The sequence below is a fragment of the Carassius carassius genome, chromosome 1 (assembly GCF_963082965.1).
Source record: "Carassius carassius chromosome 1, fCarCar2.1, whole genome shotgun sequence".
Lineage (NCBI taxonomy): Eukaryota > Metazoa > Chordata > Actinopteri > Cypriniformes > Cyprinidae > Carassius > Carassius carassius.
In genome coordinates this window covers 38,040,214-38,059,299 of record NC_081755.1, presented here as the reverse complement: position 1 = coordinate 38,059,299, position 19,086 = coordinate 38,040,214, and the positions used below count along the sequence as shown (strand labels likewise).

Below are 19,086 nucleotides of genomic sequence, written 5' to 3'. Positions count from 1 at the left end.
TGCAAAAGGAAGCTTCTGCTTTTCATGTGGCGGCACTTGAATCCCAGAGTTGATTGAGGCCGGGCTATCTTCCGCTGCAGAAATCTGTCACCGAGCAAGAGAGAGCCCCTGCATACGCACCAGCTATGAAATACAACGGCAGTCTCCAGCATAAGGTGCCACGCGTCCAACATCTATCACGTTGGCATAAATGCTTACCGCATACAGTACACTCCACTGCTCATAGTAAATCTTCCTGAGTGCTGTGAGCTTAGATTGGTTTAGACTTGGCTCGCACAATGTGTTTGAAATGGGGCAGTGGCTGGCACTGTCCTGGACTCGATTGAAAAAGCTTTAACCTGCTCCGCTCTGCATTCCCGCTGAAGGGCCCTTCCCCACAAACACTCTAAGAGCCTTTGGCCTGTGACGTACCGAGTATAATGAAGTGCAGTGTGGGGATTTTTCTTCTCCTTCTTTCATTTACTTTGCTGCTTGGACTCCGCACTTGACAAATGCTGAGAGATGCCGTTCTCAAAAGGGGCTGAAAAATGCCTCTTTTCAGATATTTGGTTTATTGTCCTGGTAGTTTCATGTAGCCAGACTACTGCCATAAAGTCCACTGCTTATACCAGTGAATAATCACCCATCTGGCTGATACATTAAATGACAAACCACTTTTACTTTGTGACATTTTTAGTGTGTATATCTCATTCACAGACTAAGTCTTATAGATTTTGTAGTGCTTTTGTAGCAGCCCTTGAACTTATAAACATGTTTTTGTGTTCTGGTGATAAATGAGTGAATACTGATTTGCAGTTTTCATCAGATAGGATTTTTCTAAATCTATTTATAGGACGGTTAAAGTTAATGTATAAAATGAAAAAATATTTATTCAATATGTTTAATCAAGTATTTTTTAAATGCTTCACTGATATTTATTGTGAAAAGCAAACACATTGTATCATTATTATTATATATTTATAATATTATTATTATTATGGAAATAAACTGAAAATCTTTCTCTTCAGATTTATTTCCCTGTCATTACTCTGTTAGTGGGTAGAAAAAAAAATATAATAAGTGAATGTCTTCCAGATAATGTTTTAATAGTTTGTTTTGAGTTCATTACAGTGACAGCCAATTATTTAATTTTGCAAACATCAAGCTTATCTTTATAATAATATAATAATAATAATATGTTAATAATATATTACATTCTTGATATTATCTTGATAACATTAGCAGTACAAAAAAAAAAAAAAAAGGCAGTTCATGACCCCTTTAATCCATCCCTCACGAGGGGCTCATCACATGAAGGGGTCACTGGTATTGTTGGCACAGACTGTAACAGTGGGGCTCTCTGTCTTTAGGTTGGCAGTATCGGTGAAGAGGAAGAGTGGAAGGTGTTGTACGAGAAAGAGAATGACCCTGAAGCTCAGATGCTGGAGGTGCCCAATCTCACACCGTTCACACACTACAGGTCAGCGCTGTTTCACTACAAACACACATTAACTGCATTAACACAGAAATTGCCATGTAAACAGCATTTTCATTTACTTTAATCTGAATAAATACACATTTTAAGTGAGCCTAATCCAATTAAGACATGTAGATTACTCCAATTACAGTTGCATTAGTGAAGACATGTATACACCGTAATCAGATTATGATTCTGTGCCTGCATAAACAAATCGAATGGTTCACAGTTCAAGTCAGCACACTATGGCAGTGTTTTTGCTTCTGTGTTTATGCCTCTGATCTTGTTATTTTCTGCTTCTTTCCCTGAGGATGCCGTTAATTCATTCCTTTCTTCTTTCTTGTTCTTTCTGATCTTGACATATTTGTCTTATGCTAAAAAAAAGACAATTGAACCTAGATTTGCTACAGAATTGCAGAGACATAGTGTGTGCATGAAATCTATTTACACACAGAAAACACTTTGTTTTATGCATGGACTTCAGAATTCACTACACTGCAAGTTCTGCGAGTGACGGTCGCATCTGAATGATCGCTCTGTGTGTGAGTAGAGAATACAACACAAGAGTAAAAAATCATTCTAGCACTTGTGATGGTTGGCATTGTGATAACCATAGCTGCAGTAGATATAAATAAAAATGGATATAAATAAAAAAACATGGATGCCGACCTCTTTGATGTTGATTCTGACAAAATAAATAATAGAAACTAGACCTAAAATAGTATCAAAATGTATGTATTTGCAAAATGTGATTCACAAATGCATATGCATTTTCATAATTCATATTCACAAAAATATGCAAACTATGCACAAGATTCACAAATGCAATGCTCAATTCATAAATGCTCAAGTTTGTTTGCACATTTCTGAATGAATATATATACTAATATATAATAAGTGCTGTCAAACGATTTATTGTGATTAATTAATCGCATCCAAAATAAAAGTTTGTTTACATAATATGTGTATACTGTGTATATTTATTATGTATATATAAATACAAAAACATGCATGTAAATATTTGTTAAAAATATGAAAAAATATGTTATGTTTATATATTAAATATTTATATATAATATCAAATATAAGAATATAAATATATAAATGTATATACATGCAAATATTTTCCAAATATATCCAGTGTGTGTATTTATATACATTATATAAATACAAAACCAAAGAATTAAATATGAATTATTAATTATAATTAATTATTTAAAAAATATTGTTTAGTACTATTGCGAAAATAGTGCTATTCAGTGCTATACTTTTTATGTGTCTGCCATAATAGTCATCTTTTAATCTTAATTTGGGGAATTTAAAAAAAATATGAATATATGAAATTAATTATGCTTTAATCAGCTAATATAATTTATTTAATAAAATCTTTTAATCTGTTGACATCCTTTATTTCAAATGCTGTATGCCAGAATTTGCTAGAAATCTACTATTCACCATATAATTTTTTTCTAAAATTGTACCAATGTACCATGCGACACATTTATCACATGTAAACTACTTAATTTGAATATTGTCTTGTTCATGGAGCATCAATAATCATTTCATTTAGTGAATATGAAGATATTGCTGTCGTCTAAACAGGTTTAATGTCTGACTTCATCCGTTTGCTTCAAAAAGCTTGCGTCATCTCTGAGCTTCATGATGAAGTGCTTGCCTCAGTGTTTTTTTCTACCCTTATGTCAGATCTTATGGACGTTGTCGCAGCCTCTCCATTTGTTCTACTCATTGATAAACTTTGATTTCATGGTGTTTGGGGCAGTTATAAAGTGAACTGCAGTGAGCACATGCCCCACATAGGGTTCCTCACAAACTCTGCCATATACTACTTTCCCACTGGAACAACAGTTTTATCCAAGTGACTGATTAACTCGGTGGTTACAGGTTCCGAATGCGTCAGGTGAATATCGTCGGCCCGAGTCCGGTGAGCGTGCCGTCCCGTGTAATTCAAACCCTGCAGGCTCCTCCAGACAAGGCGCCCAGCAGTGTGACGGTGCGCACGGCCAGTGAGACCAGCCTCTGGCTACGCTGGGTGGTGAGTGCCATTCTTATTAAAAATCTGGGCTGTAGACTGTAAATTCAAACCTCCATAAGGAAATGTATCACCATTCATTGTGTCCCTGAGTAAACAACTTAACCGGTTTGCTCCAGAGGGCTGTATAGTGAAACTATACTCATCAACTCATCAAATGAAGTGTTTCATTAACATGTCTGTGACTTTTATCAATCATGTTGTTGCTATTATATAAGACTTTTCAAAGATTAATAGATATAATTGAGCAGATTCGTTTTTATCTCTGAGAAATATGAAGTAAGCTAAGTGCATTATATTCAATTGAGTTCATTCAATAATTCAGGGTCTTGCTTCATTTTTTGTTTCTTTCACAGAGGTTAGAATTTAAAAAAAAAAAGGTATTGAAGGAAGCTATTTCATTGTAACTTTCAGTCCTAGTGTTCTGACAGGCTGTCATTATCTTGTATCGCACATGAATACAAGCTAGGATGTTGAAAGCAGGGTGTTTTTAGACATCTATTGATTTTCACCTGATATACAACTGCTAGCGTGAGAGCTACTGCCTAAATTGAGTTTCTCAAATTGAAGCTCTTTACCTGTCAAATTAAAAGCCCATGAGAGCTGATGTTTTGCCCGTTTGTGACATCTCACTTACCTTTTGGCACCCAATCAAAATCGTTCAGTTGATTTGGTGGGTAGGGGTTGGCGTAATTGATGAAGTATTATTAAATATGTGTATTAAATATAAATATGAGATTTATAATAGCATGTATATTTAATTGGGTTAGGCTGAGCTCAGCTTGCTTGCCTTAGCAATGTTCAGGACTCTGCTGAGACTGCATGTTATAGAGGAAGCACTGTTTATTTTTACACTGTTTTTTTCCTTTGGTTTTGCCTAATGAAAAAAGTTGTATAAATTTACTATGTATTTTGTCAGGTTTTTTTTTTTTTTTTGCGATTTCAAGTTTTCCTTTCTCTTAGAGTGTTACAAGCTCTTGGTGCATAAAGAAGATCTATAAAGTTGCAAAGATTAAAGTCTCAAACCCAAAGAGATATTCTTGTAAAAGTTAACACTCGTCCACATCCCCTTAAAACGGCTCGTTCTAACATGCCTCCACATGTCTACGTCACCATGTGGGAAGATTTGCATAACACTGCCCAGATGCCCAATGGTTCGCATCTAGTGGTACACACAAATCTACAAATTACTTAAGTTATTCAGTTTATAAACGTGCCTTACACTTCCTCTGATGCGAAATAAACCAATATCCCAAGTCATTCAGTTACTCCTGACAGTACATTGACTGAACTGATAAAACAGAACCAATGATGGGATGTGCACGAGCTGAGCAGCTGGACTGAGTCTCGTGCTGCTGGCCTCAAAGACGGCATAGTATGTTAAGGGGCATTCGTCCATTCACAATGCACTGGATAGCTGGCCAATCAGAGCACACCTTGCTTTTCAGAACGATGAGCTATGTAAAGATGCATTTCAGAAGTCGGGGCATAGAGGAGAAACAATAATGTGCATTATGTGGAAAATAAGGTGTTTTAAACCGCATAAACAAATTTCATTACACCAAATACACAAACTAATGTTCTTTTTAGCAACATCATATGACCCCTTTAATAAATGTGTTCTCAATGAATAATTAATTTTTTTAAACTTTCTGACCCCAAACTTCTGACTGGCAGTGTATTATAAAATTACCATAACAACATAAACATTTATTAATTAAAATATGTATGAATATGCAAAAGATTTGTTGGTAAAACCAAAATACGTCTTGTGAAAATTCTTCATTTGCCTCACCATGTGTCAAAAGGTGTATCATTACCTTCATGAATAATACAGATAATTAATCTTAAATTATTTAAATAAATTCTTACCACATATTTCCACTGTAAAAGACCTTGGTTAGTTCATTATTAATGTCTTGCAGCCTGTTTTTGTCTTGGCATTTAGCATCTTCTCCATGTGTTCATTAAAATGTATATTTTTTTTCCTTATCTTCATTACAACTAATTAAAATGAAAACACTCTATGTCAAAGAACCTCTCTGTCACTTATAACGAGAGTGATGTTTCCCCGCAGCCACTGCCAGAGACTGAGTACAATGGAAACCCGGAGAGCGTGGGCTACAGGGTCAGAGTGTTGCGAGCGGACCTGCGGGGTGAGGCCAGCACACGATTGGTGAACGACAGGCTGGAGAGGGAGATCACCCTGGAGGGGCTGGAGGAGTGGACCGAATACCAGCTGCAGATCCAGGCCTTTAATTCCATAGGTCCCGGGCCCTGGAGTGAGCCTGTGAAGGGACGCACGCGTGAGTCAGGTGAGGACACCCAGTCGGATACTAATATGGGTTGATGAGCCCCATGGGATGTAGTGATGCAGAGGGAGCATCTTGAAATGTTTATTCTTAGGATAATCATATTCTCAAATCTAAACAGGTGGTTCGCAGATTGGAATTTAATTTCCTTTATGTGATCAGCATAGCAGCCCCTCACAGAACACACACTCTGTCGGACTCGAGAGCTGCTCTGAATGCTTGCCTACACTGCAGATAAGAAGCCAGGTGATTGGCTGCCTGATGTCACTACTTATCTTTACCGTTGCTCCCTGCCTGCAAGATACACTCAAGAAAGATTTATGGCCCCAAATGGCTACAGCGTAAACTTCAAAAATATGCTATTTAAAGGTGAAGTGCGTCATTTCTGTGTCACTGGTGATATCAGACTGAATTGTAAATATGTTTACATTTTTTGTAAACAATGAGAATGATGTTTCTGCATGCAAAAGACAGCAGTGTAATGCTAGGGTTTTGTGGTTTGCCTTGCAGGACAGTGCTGTGCAGTAGTTCTGGGTGGATGCTAGCCCAGGTCTACAGATCTCAAATAAATTAATCATTTTATTCAATAAGGAGCCATTCACTTGGTCAAAAGCAGTGGCGGCTCCAGACAATTTTGATTGGGGGGGCCTGGTCATTTCAAGGGGGGTCTCATGAAAACCAACAAAAAATACAGTGGGCACGGCTAATAACTGCATATTACTGCATCGAAAATACATTTTGGTCCAAAAAATAGCAAAAACTATGACTTTATTCAGCATTGTCTTCTCTTCAGTGTCTGTTGTGTGAGATTTCAAAACAAAGCAGTTTAGTGATATCCGGTTTGCGAACGAATCATTCGATGTAACTGGATCTTCTTGAACCAGTTCACCAAATCGAACTGAATCATTTGAAAGGGTTCGCGTCACCAATAAGCATTAATCCACAAATGACTTAAACGGTTAACTTTTTTTAACGTGGCTGACACTCCCTCTGCAGAGACCTTTTGAGGGGCAAGTGCTCAAAGTATAAAAGGGGCACATGGAACAAGGCTTTAAATGGCGCTGTTCAAAATATCAATACAGCAATATATTGTGATGCATTCCTTGCTGATTCGCGTATCAATATGGATGATTATGTATTGATACAGCAGCAAATGCTTTGATGCAGTTTTGAAAAAGAAACGATAGAGAAGACAATTTTAAGTTTAAAATAATAATAGCTGCCTCTGGGATTAGAAACTGAAATGTCTTAAATTGTCCCAACCTGATGGCTTTTTCTTCTCTGTTCTACAGAATAATTAAGAACAGCGGTTATAGTAAAAACTATAGAAAACACTTGTGCCTCAACATTTTCCTCTTTCTCAGCAGCCTCTGTCTCCTGGCTTGCTGTTTCCTGCTCTCTTTCTGTCACTTGTGCCTCTACATTTCCCCTTTTTTTCTTCCTCTTTCTCCATCTCCTCATTTGATCTATTACTTTCCACTCTCTGTCCATCTAGGAACAAGGCTCAATTTACTATTTCAGCATTAATCTATTATTTTAACCATCACTACTACTCTTGCACCTAATCAATACGTCCACCTTAAATATTGATACAAAACATTAAAAAACTGATACACTGGAATATAGTGAGTAATATTATTATTACAGTTGTAGTTGTCTAAAATTTAACACCTTTGCAATGTAAACAAATGACAGGCTACATTTGTTATTCATATCCTTCACACTGCACTTTGATGTCAGGTATATTATGCATTTTTTATTGATATTGATATTTTTACATTTATTTCCAGAGAGATATTATTGAGTTTACAGGCTAAAGTGGTCTTACTGTTGTAAACACTGTTGCTATTGTAGAAAAAAAAATATTTGCGTCACATTTAAAATATAATTATATAATTATTTTCTGAATTGTTTTTTATTTTTATAATGATAATTTAGAGAATGAGAAAATCTGAATAAGCCTTACCAGTGTTGTGATAATTATTTTTAAGGCACTCAACGTGTTAAAAAAATAAATAAGTACTGAAACATAATAAAAGTTTAGTCAAATAACATAAAAAGACCAGACCCTTCGATGCCTGTGAAACTTTTCTCCCTCAAACAGCACACTAGCGTTACTTCTGCACTACAGGCTACACACAGCAATATAAACAACATATCTGAATGTTCTCACATCACATCGTTCTTGTAAAATAATAATAAGTAAATAAACATCAAAATCACATCGCTGAGAATGAAACACCACTTACCAGCTGTCACGGTGTTGAAAATATCCTCTAGCAATTAAGAGGAAATTTTGCTTTGACAAAAGGGCACTTAAGGGGCAAAGGAGCAGGTGCTCAAGTGAACCGGTTCTTTCGGACAATTCGATCAAATAAACCAGTTGAAAAAAAAACGATTCACCGGTTCTTTTGCGCTCGATGTAATGTCATTGGCGATGACTGCCCTTTATTCAAGCCTTCGGTTTACCCGCGCTTATAACATTAGCACAGAATCAGTTCAGAATCAATCATCAAAATAATAAGTTCAGTTCAGACGCGGTCTGTGCGTCTGTCTGCTTCACGCTGAATCACACATGCACTGTATCATCAGCTCCTCGGTTCTCGAATCGGACGCGTCTGACAGAAACGGATCTCGGTTCAGTGTACCAATAAATGTCGAAATAATAATGATTTATTATTGTTCTGCGTAGTTTGAAGAGAAACATTTTTTATATATATATATTTTTTAATCAGGAAGAGGATGGGGAGGTCAAATGGGGGGTCAAAGCGTTTTTTTTCAGGGTCTTGAGACCCCCCCAAGACCCCCCCCTGGCGTTGCCGGTGGTCAAAAGTGACAGTAAAGACATTTATAATGTTACAAAAGATTACTATTTCAAATAAATCCTGTATTTTTGAACTTTCTATTCATCAAAGAATCTTGAAAACAAATGTATCACATTTTCCATTAAAATAATAAGCAACACAATTAATGATGCTGAAAATTCAGCTTTGCATCACAAAAATACAAATTACATTTAAAATTGTAATACAATTTCATAATATTATTGTTATACTTCATTTCTGATCAAGTAAATTTAGCCTTGGTGAGCATAAGAGACTGGTAAAAACTTTAAAAAATCTTAACAACCCCTAACTTTACTGAAAATACTCAATTTAACAATTTATTCTTCCCAAATTTAATTATATTTCCACTTGGTAAAACATTTCATGTCTGATCACTTAAAGTAATAGTCAACCTCCTCTAAACGAGCCACAATATTTGAGGAGCTTAAATCCATAACCTTTAGTATGACAAGTAAATAAGTTTTAAACACTCTTTTCATCATCTAGGGTTTGGATGATCAGATTATCCCACCACAGAAACATAATATATACAACATAAATAGTTCTTTGGAAGACTGCACTTGGGGATGAACATAATCAGAAAATGAAGTTTGTCTGTAGAGGGAGTCATTGTATAATTGTGTGACTAATAGCTCACATGTAGAGACATTCTGGCTGTGCTGTCTGATATGAGGCCTGGTGTTAAAGGTTTGCCATCTTTTTGTGGTCTGTTCACTGTCTCCTCACGCTCAAACTCTTGTTTGCTGCTCACACGCTAATGTTGTTTGCTTTCTTTTTTCCCTTATGACATTGGAGAGGTGACTAATCCCCGTGAGTTTACTCAGTACTCGGGGCCGTGTGTTAAGGCACAGTGCGATAAGGGAGTGTGATTTGTCTTCGTGTGTTTGCCTAGTGCCGTCAGGGGCTCCGGAAAATGTGACGGTGGAGGCCATGAGCTCCAGTCGCATCCTGGTAACCTGGGGCTCGGTTCCTGAACACGAGCAGAATGGCAACATCCTCGGATACAAGGTGGTTACTCGTGAGAATTGCTTCTGCATTTTTTTTATTGGTTGTGATTTCACACAAATGAAAATTACCTCAGACTAATGTCAGGTAGTGCGCTGAGGTACTCTGAAACAGTGTCTGCTGAAGGAGCCTTTGGATCAATATAATAAGCATTTTAGAAGTGAATAAAGGTTTTGAGTTGTAAGATCAACCCCTAAACTGTATGATGAAATGACATGAAAGATTTGATGGTTGTTTCTCTTGAGGAGGAGAGGCATTTTTTATTCTTCTTTTATTCTTCATTGAAACATTTCCTATAATAACTATCCTTTGTAGCTGTACTGTACTATTCTTAAAATGAATCAATCTAATATATATATATATATATATGCAGTGCATGCAGTGTTTTTCCTTCTGGAGCATCTGTGAGTGTTTGAACATTTTGTAATAAAAAATATTGAAACATTGGGCTATATGATGAAAAATCAAGGGGAAAATCAATGATTTGTTTTAAGGTTTATATTATCCTTTGAACATTTTATGCATAAAAAAATAAAACATTTTAATAAAACGTTTTATTTTATTTCTTTTTTCTTCGAAGCCCTATAAAGCAGTTAATGTTTGCTCCACTACCGTTTCATGTTCCTTTTTTTAAAGTAGAAAAATTCATTGAAAGTCTGACCCATGCGGAAAGACAGATATATGCAGTTAGTTCTGGATGTGCACCCGTGTGTTCAGAAAAGCTTCTCTGGTTTAAAGTCAACAGTAATTAAGGCAGGAGGCTTTATGATGAGAGAAAAAGAAAAAAACTTCATGCCATTCAGCCTTACTAACAGCTGTCCCTGTGTGTTTGTATTTAATGTGATCTTAAATTAAAGTCAGTCACAATCACAAAATCACACAACAGTGATGTGAACTATAATCATGCTTAATATACTTATTGTTTCAGGTTATGTACAAAGAGAAAGACTCAGATTCGGAGGCACAGGTGAATGTGGTTAAAGGCAACCTGACACAGTCTGTCTTACTGAGAAACCTGCGTAAATACGTCCAGTATGAAATCCAAGTTTTGGCTTTCACACGAATTGGAGATGGGCAGCTCAGCAGCCCCCCGGTCTTGGAGAGGACCAAGGATGATGGTGAGCAACCTTTCACGTTTCACCACTGAGATTCAATTTAATGACCACACAGGGAGTTTAAAAGAATAATTCTCCAAAAATTCTGCCAGTATTTACCCACTTTCATGTCATTCCAAAACTGTATGCTCTTGTTTTTTTGAAACATAAAATGATTTTTAATGCATCTCATCAACAGCAGTTCATAGTGACCTCATCTGTTCATCAGGCTGCAAAAACGACAAAAAAACAACAAAGACCATTTTAAAAGAAGTAATCAACTTTTGTCCAATATATAAAGTCTTCGGATTCCACACAAAAGCCTTGTGTGAGGAAAAGATTGACATGTAAATCTTTATTATCTGATCATCTTTTCCCTCAGTGATTTGAGTGATTGAGTTGAACTTGAGAATCAAAATCATTGAATACATTTTGACCCTGTTCTTTGCAGTAAACCAGTTGGTTCACAAATTGGGATGATTCGTTCACAAATATGGGTTCAACTGTCAACATTTCTCAGGAAATTTCTTGAGAAGATTATTAAAGACTTAAATTTGGTTTATTCCTCATGTAAATAGTGTGGCCTCAGAAGACTTGTAAGGTGTTTTTTGTTCACACATAATTTGTGTAGGTAAAACATCACTGAACTGTCATTGTTTTTAAAAAAGCCCACCTTAAGAATATTGCAAATACGGTATTTAATTTGTGTTCCAATGGAGACAGTCATACTTCGAAAACCATGAGGATGAATAATGACCAAACTTTCATTTTTGGATGAAGTATCCCTTTAATGCTGTAAACCTAAATGCACGCTCCTTGACCAAGCAGTGTAAGTTGATGGGCTGTCATGAGTAATGGGCATTTGCTCTGTTCACGAAGAGTGCACAGATTGAAGTGGCCTTGGTTTTTATAGAATAAAAAATATGAAATGCCATTTAGTCTAAAGCTTTTTCAGAAACTTTTTGAAGGTCTTCTATAGCCTTTGATGCTTCAACTGTTTTAGTGTACATTGTGTGCCTTTGCGTTCGTGAATCACTCACTGTCTTTTTTTAAGACTAGATTTGGTATAGACAGGTAAACCAATACCAACAGCACCATCGGCAAGGGTGGCCTCCAAAATGTTTACTTTATGGACTGCAACTTAAATAGACTTTGAAGAGCTGGCTGAGGAATTTGAGCAATGAAAGCTTTCAGAAGAGAGGAATGATAGTTTGCTATCCATTACAGCAGTGATTCACTCCGGTCAGGTTTAAAGACACATAACAGTTAGAACTAATGCACTCTTATATGATTGCTATGTAGCCAACAGGGCCATAAGGGACAGACTACAGCAAAAATATTTTTTTGGGAAATGGCCGAAATAAGGCCCCCCTCAAGGTTATTTTCCGGAGAAACAACTGATATACTCAGTGTACCGTGAGATTTGCCAGATAAAGCAATATCGTGCACATATAAAGTGCTGAATTGTAATTTATCTCATGTTCAAAGCTGATTTAATTCATTCAAGCATGTTATACTGGGAAAAGTAATATGAAATATAAATTATCTGCCATGAGTTCTTTACTTAGAAATTATTTTGTTATCTAGATATCTCAATGGAAAAGGAGGAAAATAATGGAAATAAAATATTATACTGAACTAGACTGTAAACCACACATGCAAGGCTGTGACTAAGGGGAATCAAATGTAATAGACATTTGAAAAACATAGAATTCAAATGCAGATTACAATACAGTGAAAATCTACTGTATCTGTCTATCTCAAGGTGTAAATGCTGTAAATATATTAGTCTGGATATGTTCGCATGTCTGGATCATGTCATTTGTGTATATGGTGCTGTTAATATATATATATTATACTGTAAGTCATAAGCTGAAACTACACTATTAATGAATCACATGTCATATTGTGCAGTTTAGCTTGCTTCACAAACCTAAAATCTTATCACAAGAGAGGACGTCATGGGGGATAGTGATAGAAGCCTTTTCCCCCGGCTTGTGAGAGCTTTTTAAAGCAGCCCACTATATGAAATACAGGGGTCAGCCCTTAATCCAGCCGGCTACAGAGTCACATTAATGGAGTCTACACGCCTGCGGACAGCTCTGTGCTGCTCTCTGAATAAGAGATAACAGGACTCTTTTAAACGTGGCTGTAAATGGAGCTCCCCCTTGACAGACGCAGAGAGCTCGGGCCATTTCAATGCCGCACTTTTATGATGGAAGCGCAGGGCTCGGGCAGAGTGTCCTCCAGTCTGTGCTCACTCGACCTTGGCAGCAATTATCTGTGTGTTTGCCTTCTTAATTCCCCTCCAGAACAGACCTCATTAAGGACTGATGGTACAGCAGCATTTTATTCAGGCCCTGAATCCCGTACGCATGGCGTTGGAGATGCTACGGGCCGTCCATCTTGTTTCAGCCGGACGCGAGTGATCATTCTGGCTTTTGTCTGTGAACCTAAACATCCTGTGATTGGATTTAATCAGAGCCATATCAGCAAAGCAAGCAGCAAATTGGACGTTTGCACTGCGATTAGATTAGCGTGGCTTAAAGTCGTTAGCGTTCGCACATCTCTGAAAAGATTGGCAGGAAAGTGCGTTTATTAGTGACTAGTGATTAATAAGCGGATTTTCTAATTGTAGGTTCACACCGAGTAAATGCACTCGAGTCATGAGTCGTGCATCATAAGTACTTAAAAGACTCCTCATGTGTGTGTAATCTCCATATAAGCCTCATGGCACACAGACGGCTGATAGCAGGATGATGAATGTTAGCAATACATTGGCAAGAGAAAGAGGCAACTTGGGAAAAGCACGCTCTACTGTAAGAGCTTCTTCTTGTGGACATGTGTCCCTAAGGTCCCACACACTATGACTGCAAAAAGCAATACAAATCAAATCGCTGTCAGATGTGTTAGATTAATAAGTTCCATAATGTCCAGGAAATGAAACATAGGATCCACCTAACCGACCGCATCGACTGGGGGAATCCAGAGAGAAATAAGGAAGCAGTCGAGAGACAGCACTACGTTGATTGTGTTTGTTCCCCATTTGTACAGCACGGCGATTCACGTACAACACAGCAGTGGTGTCATTTCTTGCTTGTGTGTGTGTGTGTGTGTGTGTGTGTGTACCTCAGGCACCGCACCGGCCCATCACCGTTATTGGATTCCCTCCATGTTATCTGTCGGTCCACAGGTGTCCTGTTAGTGGATGTATAGGCCTGTCACAGATGCCTTGGAGAAAGGGGAAAGTGTGTATGTTTAGAGGTGAGACGCACCGGCAGGGGAAGGAAACATCCTCCTTAATCAAAGCCTTTAGCAGAGCCCTCTTTTAGAACTGATGGCACACTGTGTCCTTCAGAGTAGGGTGCAACAGTCATTACATCCTCCAGTCATAATTGCTCTCCTCCTGTAGGCAGCAGATCGCTCCTTGGCAATGTTTCCCTTCAGTCTTAACATACAATGATAGATCTCTGGTCATCTAGTGAAGCATGTGACTCCGTGATGGCCGAGAAGGTGTGCCAAGTGGCAGCACATCTTTGACCAGCATGGATCTAAATACTTTGGTCAAGGACAAGATGACAGATTCTGAGGGGAGAATGACCAGATTTTGCTGCTCGCTGGCTGGCTGCCGGCTAATCATTAGTAGCGTTTGCTAGAGCATTTGAATTAACAAACCACACACACTGAGGAGACTTTGGCATGTAACTCATGAATATGAATAAAACTTCAATTTTATGGCTTGTATAGTGATTTCCAGAGTACCTTAGAACATCTCATGAAATGACATAGAATGAAATGACATAGAAACACCTTCACAACCACTTTCCACCAACAATCCCTGGCAAACACCCACGATATCCTAGCAACTACATAAGCTCCTTTCACACTGCACGTTGGACCCGGCAAATTGCCGGAACATTGCTGGGTCGCCTTCTGTGTGAAAGCAAACACATCCTGGGATTGATTCCGGCATTGAACCCGGGTCGGGGACCTAGTAACATTGCCGGGTTCAATCCCGGGACGAGCACTGTGTGAAAAAAAAAAGATCTAATGCCGTGTCTTAGTGATGACGCACGTAATCGCGCGACTCTTTTACCGGCTGTTTTGAAGGAAGATCAACGTTCGCAATTAAAAAATATATGTGCAAACTGTAATGAAGCAGAGATCAGTTAGTTCCTCACTTTCTGCGCTGATGGCGAGATCGTTCGCTTGCTTCAGTGAAAGTATAACGTGCCTAACGTTCTCGACTCGTACATTACACATCACACCCTGATGTCACGTGTCGTTACGGGATCTTTAAGGGTTGTGTGTGAAAGCACACACATATTCCGGGTAATCACTGGCAGTGTGAAAGTGCAAAATCTAGCGACCCGGGAACAATTGCTGGAACACTTTACCCGTGTATTTGCCGGAATCGCAGTGTGAAAGGGGCTATACTCTAGAAACATGCTGACAACCAGTCAGAACTTCTTAGCAGCCACAAAGCAACACCCCGACAGCCACCTAAAACACCCTGGTGACCTCTCAGAATACAGTGGCAACATGCAACCAACCACTAACGCAACACTCTTAATTATTCATTCAGACCTCACATTATTTTTTATAGTAAAGTGGATATGAGTACAATATTTCTGTGCACAGATGGATGGAACGTGAGCATTCCCTCTTACAGATGGAAACAGCTGCCTTTTCCACTGACGAGATGTAATCTGGAATATGTTCATTAAGCTGACACAGTTTGAGTGCTGTCGTAACTGTCTCTTTTTCTCCTCATCCCTTAGGTTTTTGTCTTCTTATGAATGTTACATTTTTTGTTGTTGTTGTCCTTTTCAAACCAGTTTTTTTTATAATGACCTTATCCTGACGTAAATACCATTTCATAGGCTGTCTCAGAGGGCTGCTGCTGCTTTGAAAGCTAAATAACTTCTATTAAAGTGCTCTGATTTGGGCCTGTGGTTCGTCTGTAATTCAAGAGAAAGAGTTCTATAGTGTGTATAAGGTGTATTGGTGTTGTAATTACTGCAGGAGTCATGTAATGCTAAAATCTCATCTTTGGCCTCTCCTTTTCCCCTTCAATAGTTCCCGGACCACCTATGAGACTTGTGTTCCCCGAGGTGCGTCTGACAGAAGTGAGGGTGGTCTGGCAGCCCCCTGTGGACCCCAATGGCATAATTATGGGTAAGAAAATTATAGGTCAATTCCTTCATTTATCCACTGAAGAAATTAAATGTAGAACAAATTGAGATTTTGCCTTTTTTCACAACATATTGTTTGTTATGGTATTAATACACTACTGGGTAACATTTTATTTTAAGAACCAATTCTCACTATTACCTTGTTTCTTATAAGCATGCATATTCCTAGCATATTAGCTGTTTTTTAGTACTAATAAAGCACATATTAATGCCTTATTCTGCTTGACCATATTTAGATCCCTTAACCCACCCCATACCTAAAATTTACCACTTACTATTAATAAGCTGCAAATTAGAAGTTTGTTCAGGAATAGTGAATATGTTTTCCCTATTTTTAAGTGTTACCAATGACTGTTCGGGTGTCAGTAATGTTATTTCCCTGAAAATTCTATTAATCAAAAAATTCAACATTGATAAGAATAAGAAATATTTCTTGAACAGCAAATCAGCATATTAAAACGATTTCTAAAGGATCATGTGACACTGAAGACTGGAGTAATGACAGATTTTTTCATCAAAGGAATAAATTATATTTTAAAATAAATTATAATATAAAACAATTTTCATATTTCACAATATTACTTTTTTTACAAAAAAAAAGAAAAATCATGAAAAAAGTTTTAAACACACATTGCCACAAATAAGCAGTAATTAAACTTTAGTTTAAAGTTTACATTTAAGTAATTTATTTATTCATTTTAATTTTCACCAAATTATTTGCAAATTATTTATTTTAAAACTTATTTCTGGCATAATAACCTACGATTCTTTGAGCAAATAATCCAAGACCATTCACCTAGGAAGTGACTTGTCAGACTAATTTAGTCCATGATACAGACTGTATTCAGTCTGATTTGCTAAGTCAGTTTGATTGATTTAGTTAAACAATTATTTTAATATATTGCCATTCTTCTCGTGAAAATGGTTATGCCTGACCTATGTTGCCTGGATTCAAGTGGAAAGCTGCTTTCATGTACTTCACCTCACATTAAAAACAGTCTCCTCAGTACTTGATCTGGCCTACGTGAGAGCGTGAAATGCATTGGACTGGCAGTATCTGGCTCAGAGCAGAGGCGTTTTCTTTCCTCCACTCTGTGAATGAAGCCATGTCACCATGCACCTGAAACTAATTCTTCATACAGGAAGAAGGAGCTGGAGAGGAGAAAATCCTTGCGTTTTAATGAGATTAGTCTGACTAACACCTCAAGTGAATGAAGCTCAGAATAGCCGCCTGCCAAATCATGCTGCCGGTGCAAATCACACCGGAGAAGAATACACGCAATCTCAGCGATGCAAAGATTAGGTCCAAACACATTTGTTGATCCTATTCAACAAAGCATTAATTTTGAATAAAATGAGGCCAGTTTAAGCATTTTGATGATGTTTGGGGAAAATTGGGACTTTGTTATGGCGTGTATACTGTAGAAAGATGAGATTGAAACCGTGTGCACTCTACATTTTAGTCTGGAATGTGGCACCGCATGACTGTTTACCCAGAAGTCTTAAATCCCTGTTGGAAAATTTGTAAGTGAAGTATGGTAGTCTCTGTCTACAATGTGCCTCTCACTTTAAGAACCATTCGTCTACCATCTTGCAACAGCTAATGCAAGTTTAAACGATGTAGAATCCAGCTACCATGTTCCAAAAAAAAAAGGCTACCAGCTTATGCTGGATTTTCCTGCAGAGACTTTTGTTTACAGCAAAGCCTAAATGTAATCCTGTTTTCAAAGCCGCTGAAAACTGTGTTGTGTGTTCCCAGAAGCGTCAGCAAACCTGACCGTTAAAGTCAATGCCTGGGAATGGGAGTTTGCTTTGGAATATGCAGCAGATCGAATAGTTACACTTAATCTGACTCCAGCCGCTTCACTCAAACAGAAAAAAACAGAAGGGTCTGACAGAGGAACTGCACAGAAAATGACATGCTAAATCAAACCGGAGCTCAGACGTGTGTTGTGAACATAAGCTAAGTAGATGTAAAGGCAGGCGCAGCCCCCGCCAGTCGAACCTGGATAATTACATCAACACTGCAGCGCTCCCAGACCAACGTGCCACACGCATGATGTTATTTCACACTCTGTTTCCATGTCATACTTTGGCAGATCAAGAGATGCTGGTTATGTAGATTGAAGTCACAGAGAGAACTCCTTCAAAGAGAGAAACGAGATTTCCCGGCATGCCTCTAATTTGCTGCAACTTGAAGGAAATGCATTGAAAGCAGATGTTGATGAGAATGCCGCTTACTGAGATTCAATGAGTGTTTTTGTTGTTGTTGTTTAATTAATTTTTTTTTCTAAATTTTTGTGTCTTTATCATTTTGTAGTTATGTTCAACTTTTTTGAAAAATATTTGTAATATTTAATATATTTTCTGTCTACTTTGTCTATTTTGCCAAAATACAGAACATTTGAATTAAACCATTGGCTTTCATAATCTTGAAATCTTGAAAAAAGGAAATGCATTGAATGGCACTTTTGGTGAGGAAGCTGAGATTCGGTGGCCGTTATTTTGTTTCTTTGTTTGTTCGTTCTGTTGTGATGTTAATGGCAAAAAGAATAATTCACACAGCTTGTTAATAAGTTGACAGCAGATATATTAAAAGTTTAAAAAATAATTTTTTTATTTTGATAAAAATAAAAAGAAAATGAGGAACATTTTAATTGGACAAATGGCTTTTAGAATATCCAAAATAAAAAGAGGCATCTCAAAGAAAATTAATGCATTAAAAGTAGGGCTGTGAATCTTTGGCAAGGCAGCGATTCGATTCGATTACGATTCATAGGTTTTCGATTCGATTCAAGAACGATTTTTGCAAATTTAGAACGATTCAATTCAATTCGATTCACAATTAAATTCGATTCGATTATAATGATTCGATTCTGCATTCTTTACGTGCATTCACGGGATTATTTAAATGCTTTTACTATATGCAAATTACAGTAGCATTTATGGTTAGAGAACCATAGGTTATAAAAATAAAAAAAATAAAAAAAAAACTTTTGTCCATTGTTAAATGCTAGTTTAATGATGCGACATGGCATACGTAAAAATGTATGTAAGCCAAGTTTTTAAAAAAGAGCTTAAAGAGTATTATGTATAAGCTAACATTTTGTCACACCAGGGGCGTAGCC

General features: G+C 37.4%; 1 protein-coding gene and 1 long non-coding RNA gene across 7 annotated transcripts in view; one reads left to right on the top strand and one right to left on the bottom strand.

Moving 5' to 3' along the window:
* The window catches only part of sdk1a (sidekick cell adhesion molecule 1a), a 325,596-nt gene that overhangs the window by 272,279 nt on the left and 34,231 nt on the right, over positions 1-19,086 (top strand). For all 6 annotated transcript variants that reach the window (XM_059558804.1, XM_059558837.1, XM_059558821.1 and 3 more), the window contains 6 exons: positions 1,350-1,459; positions 3,359-3,509; positions 5,584-5,821; positions 9,557-9,672; positions 10,598-10,787; positions 15,843-15,941. In XM_059558804.1, coding sequence (XP_059414787.1) covers positions 1,350-1,459; positions 3,359-3,509; positions 5,584-5,821; positions 9,557-9,672; positions 10,598-10,787; positions 15,843-15,941 — 904 coding nt within the window. The remainder of the gene's footprint in view (positions 1-1,349; positions 1,460-3,358; positions 3,510-5,583; positions 5,822-9,556; positions 9,673-10,597; positions 10,788-15,842; positions 15,942-19,086) is intronic.
* LOC132149554 (uncharacterized) lies at positions 1,061-14,469 on the bottom strand. The gene is made up of 2 exons (XR_009435035.1): positions 13,893-14,469; positions 1,061-1,474 (listed from the first exon to the last, which is right to left on the bottom strand). It is a non-coding gene; the product is annotated as an uncharacterized LOC132149554 (long non-coding RNA).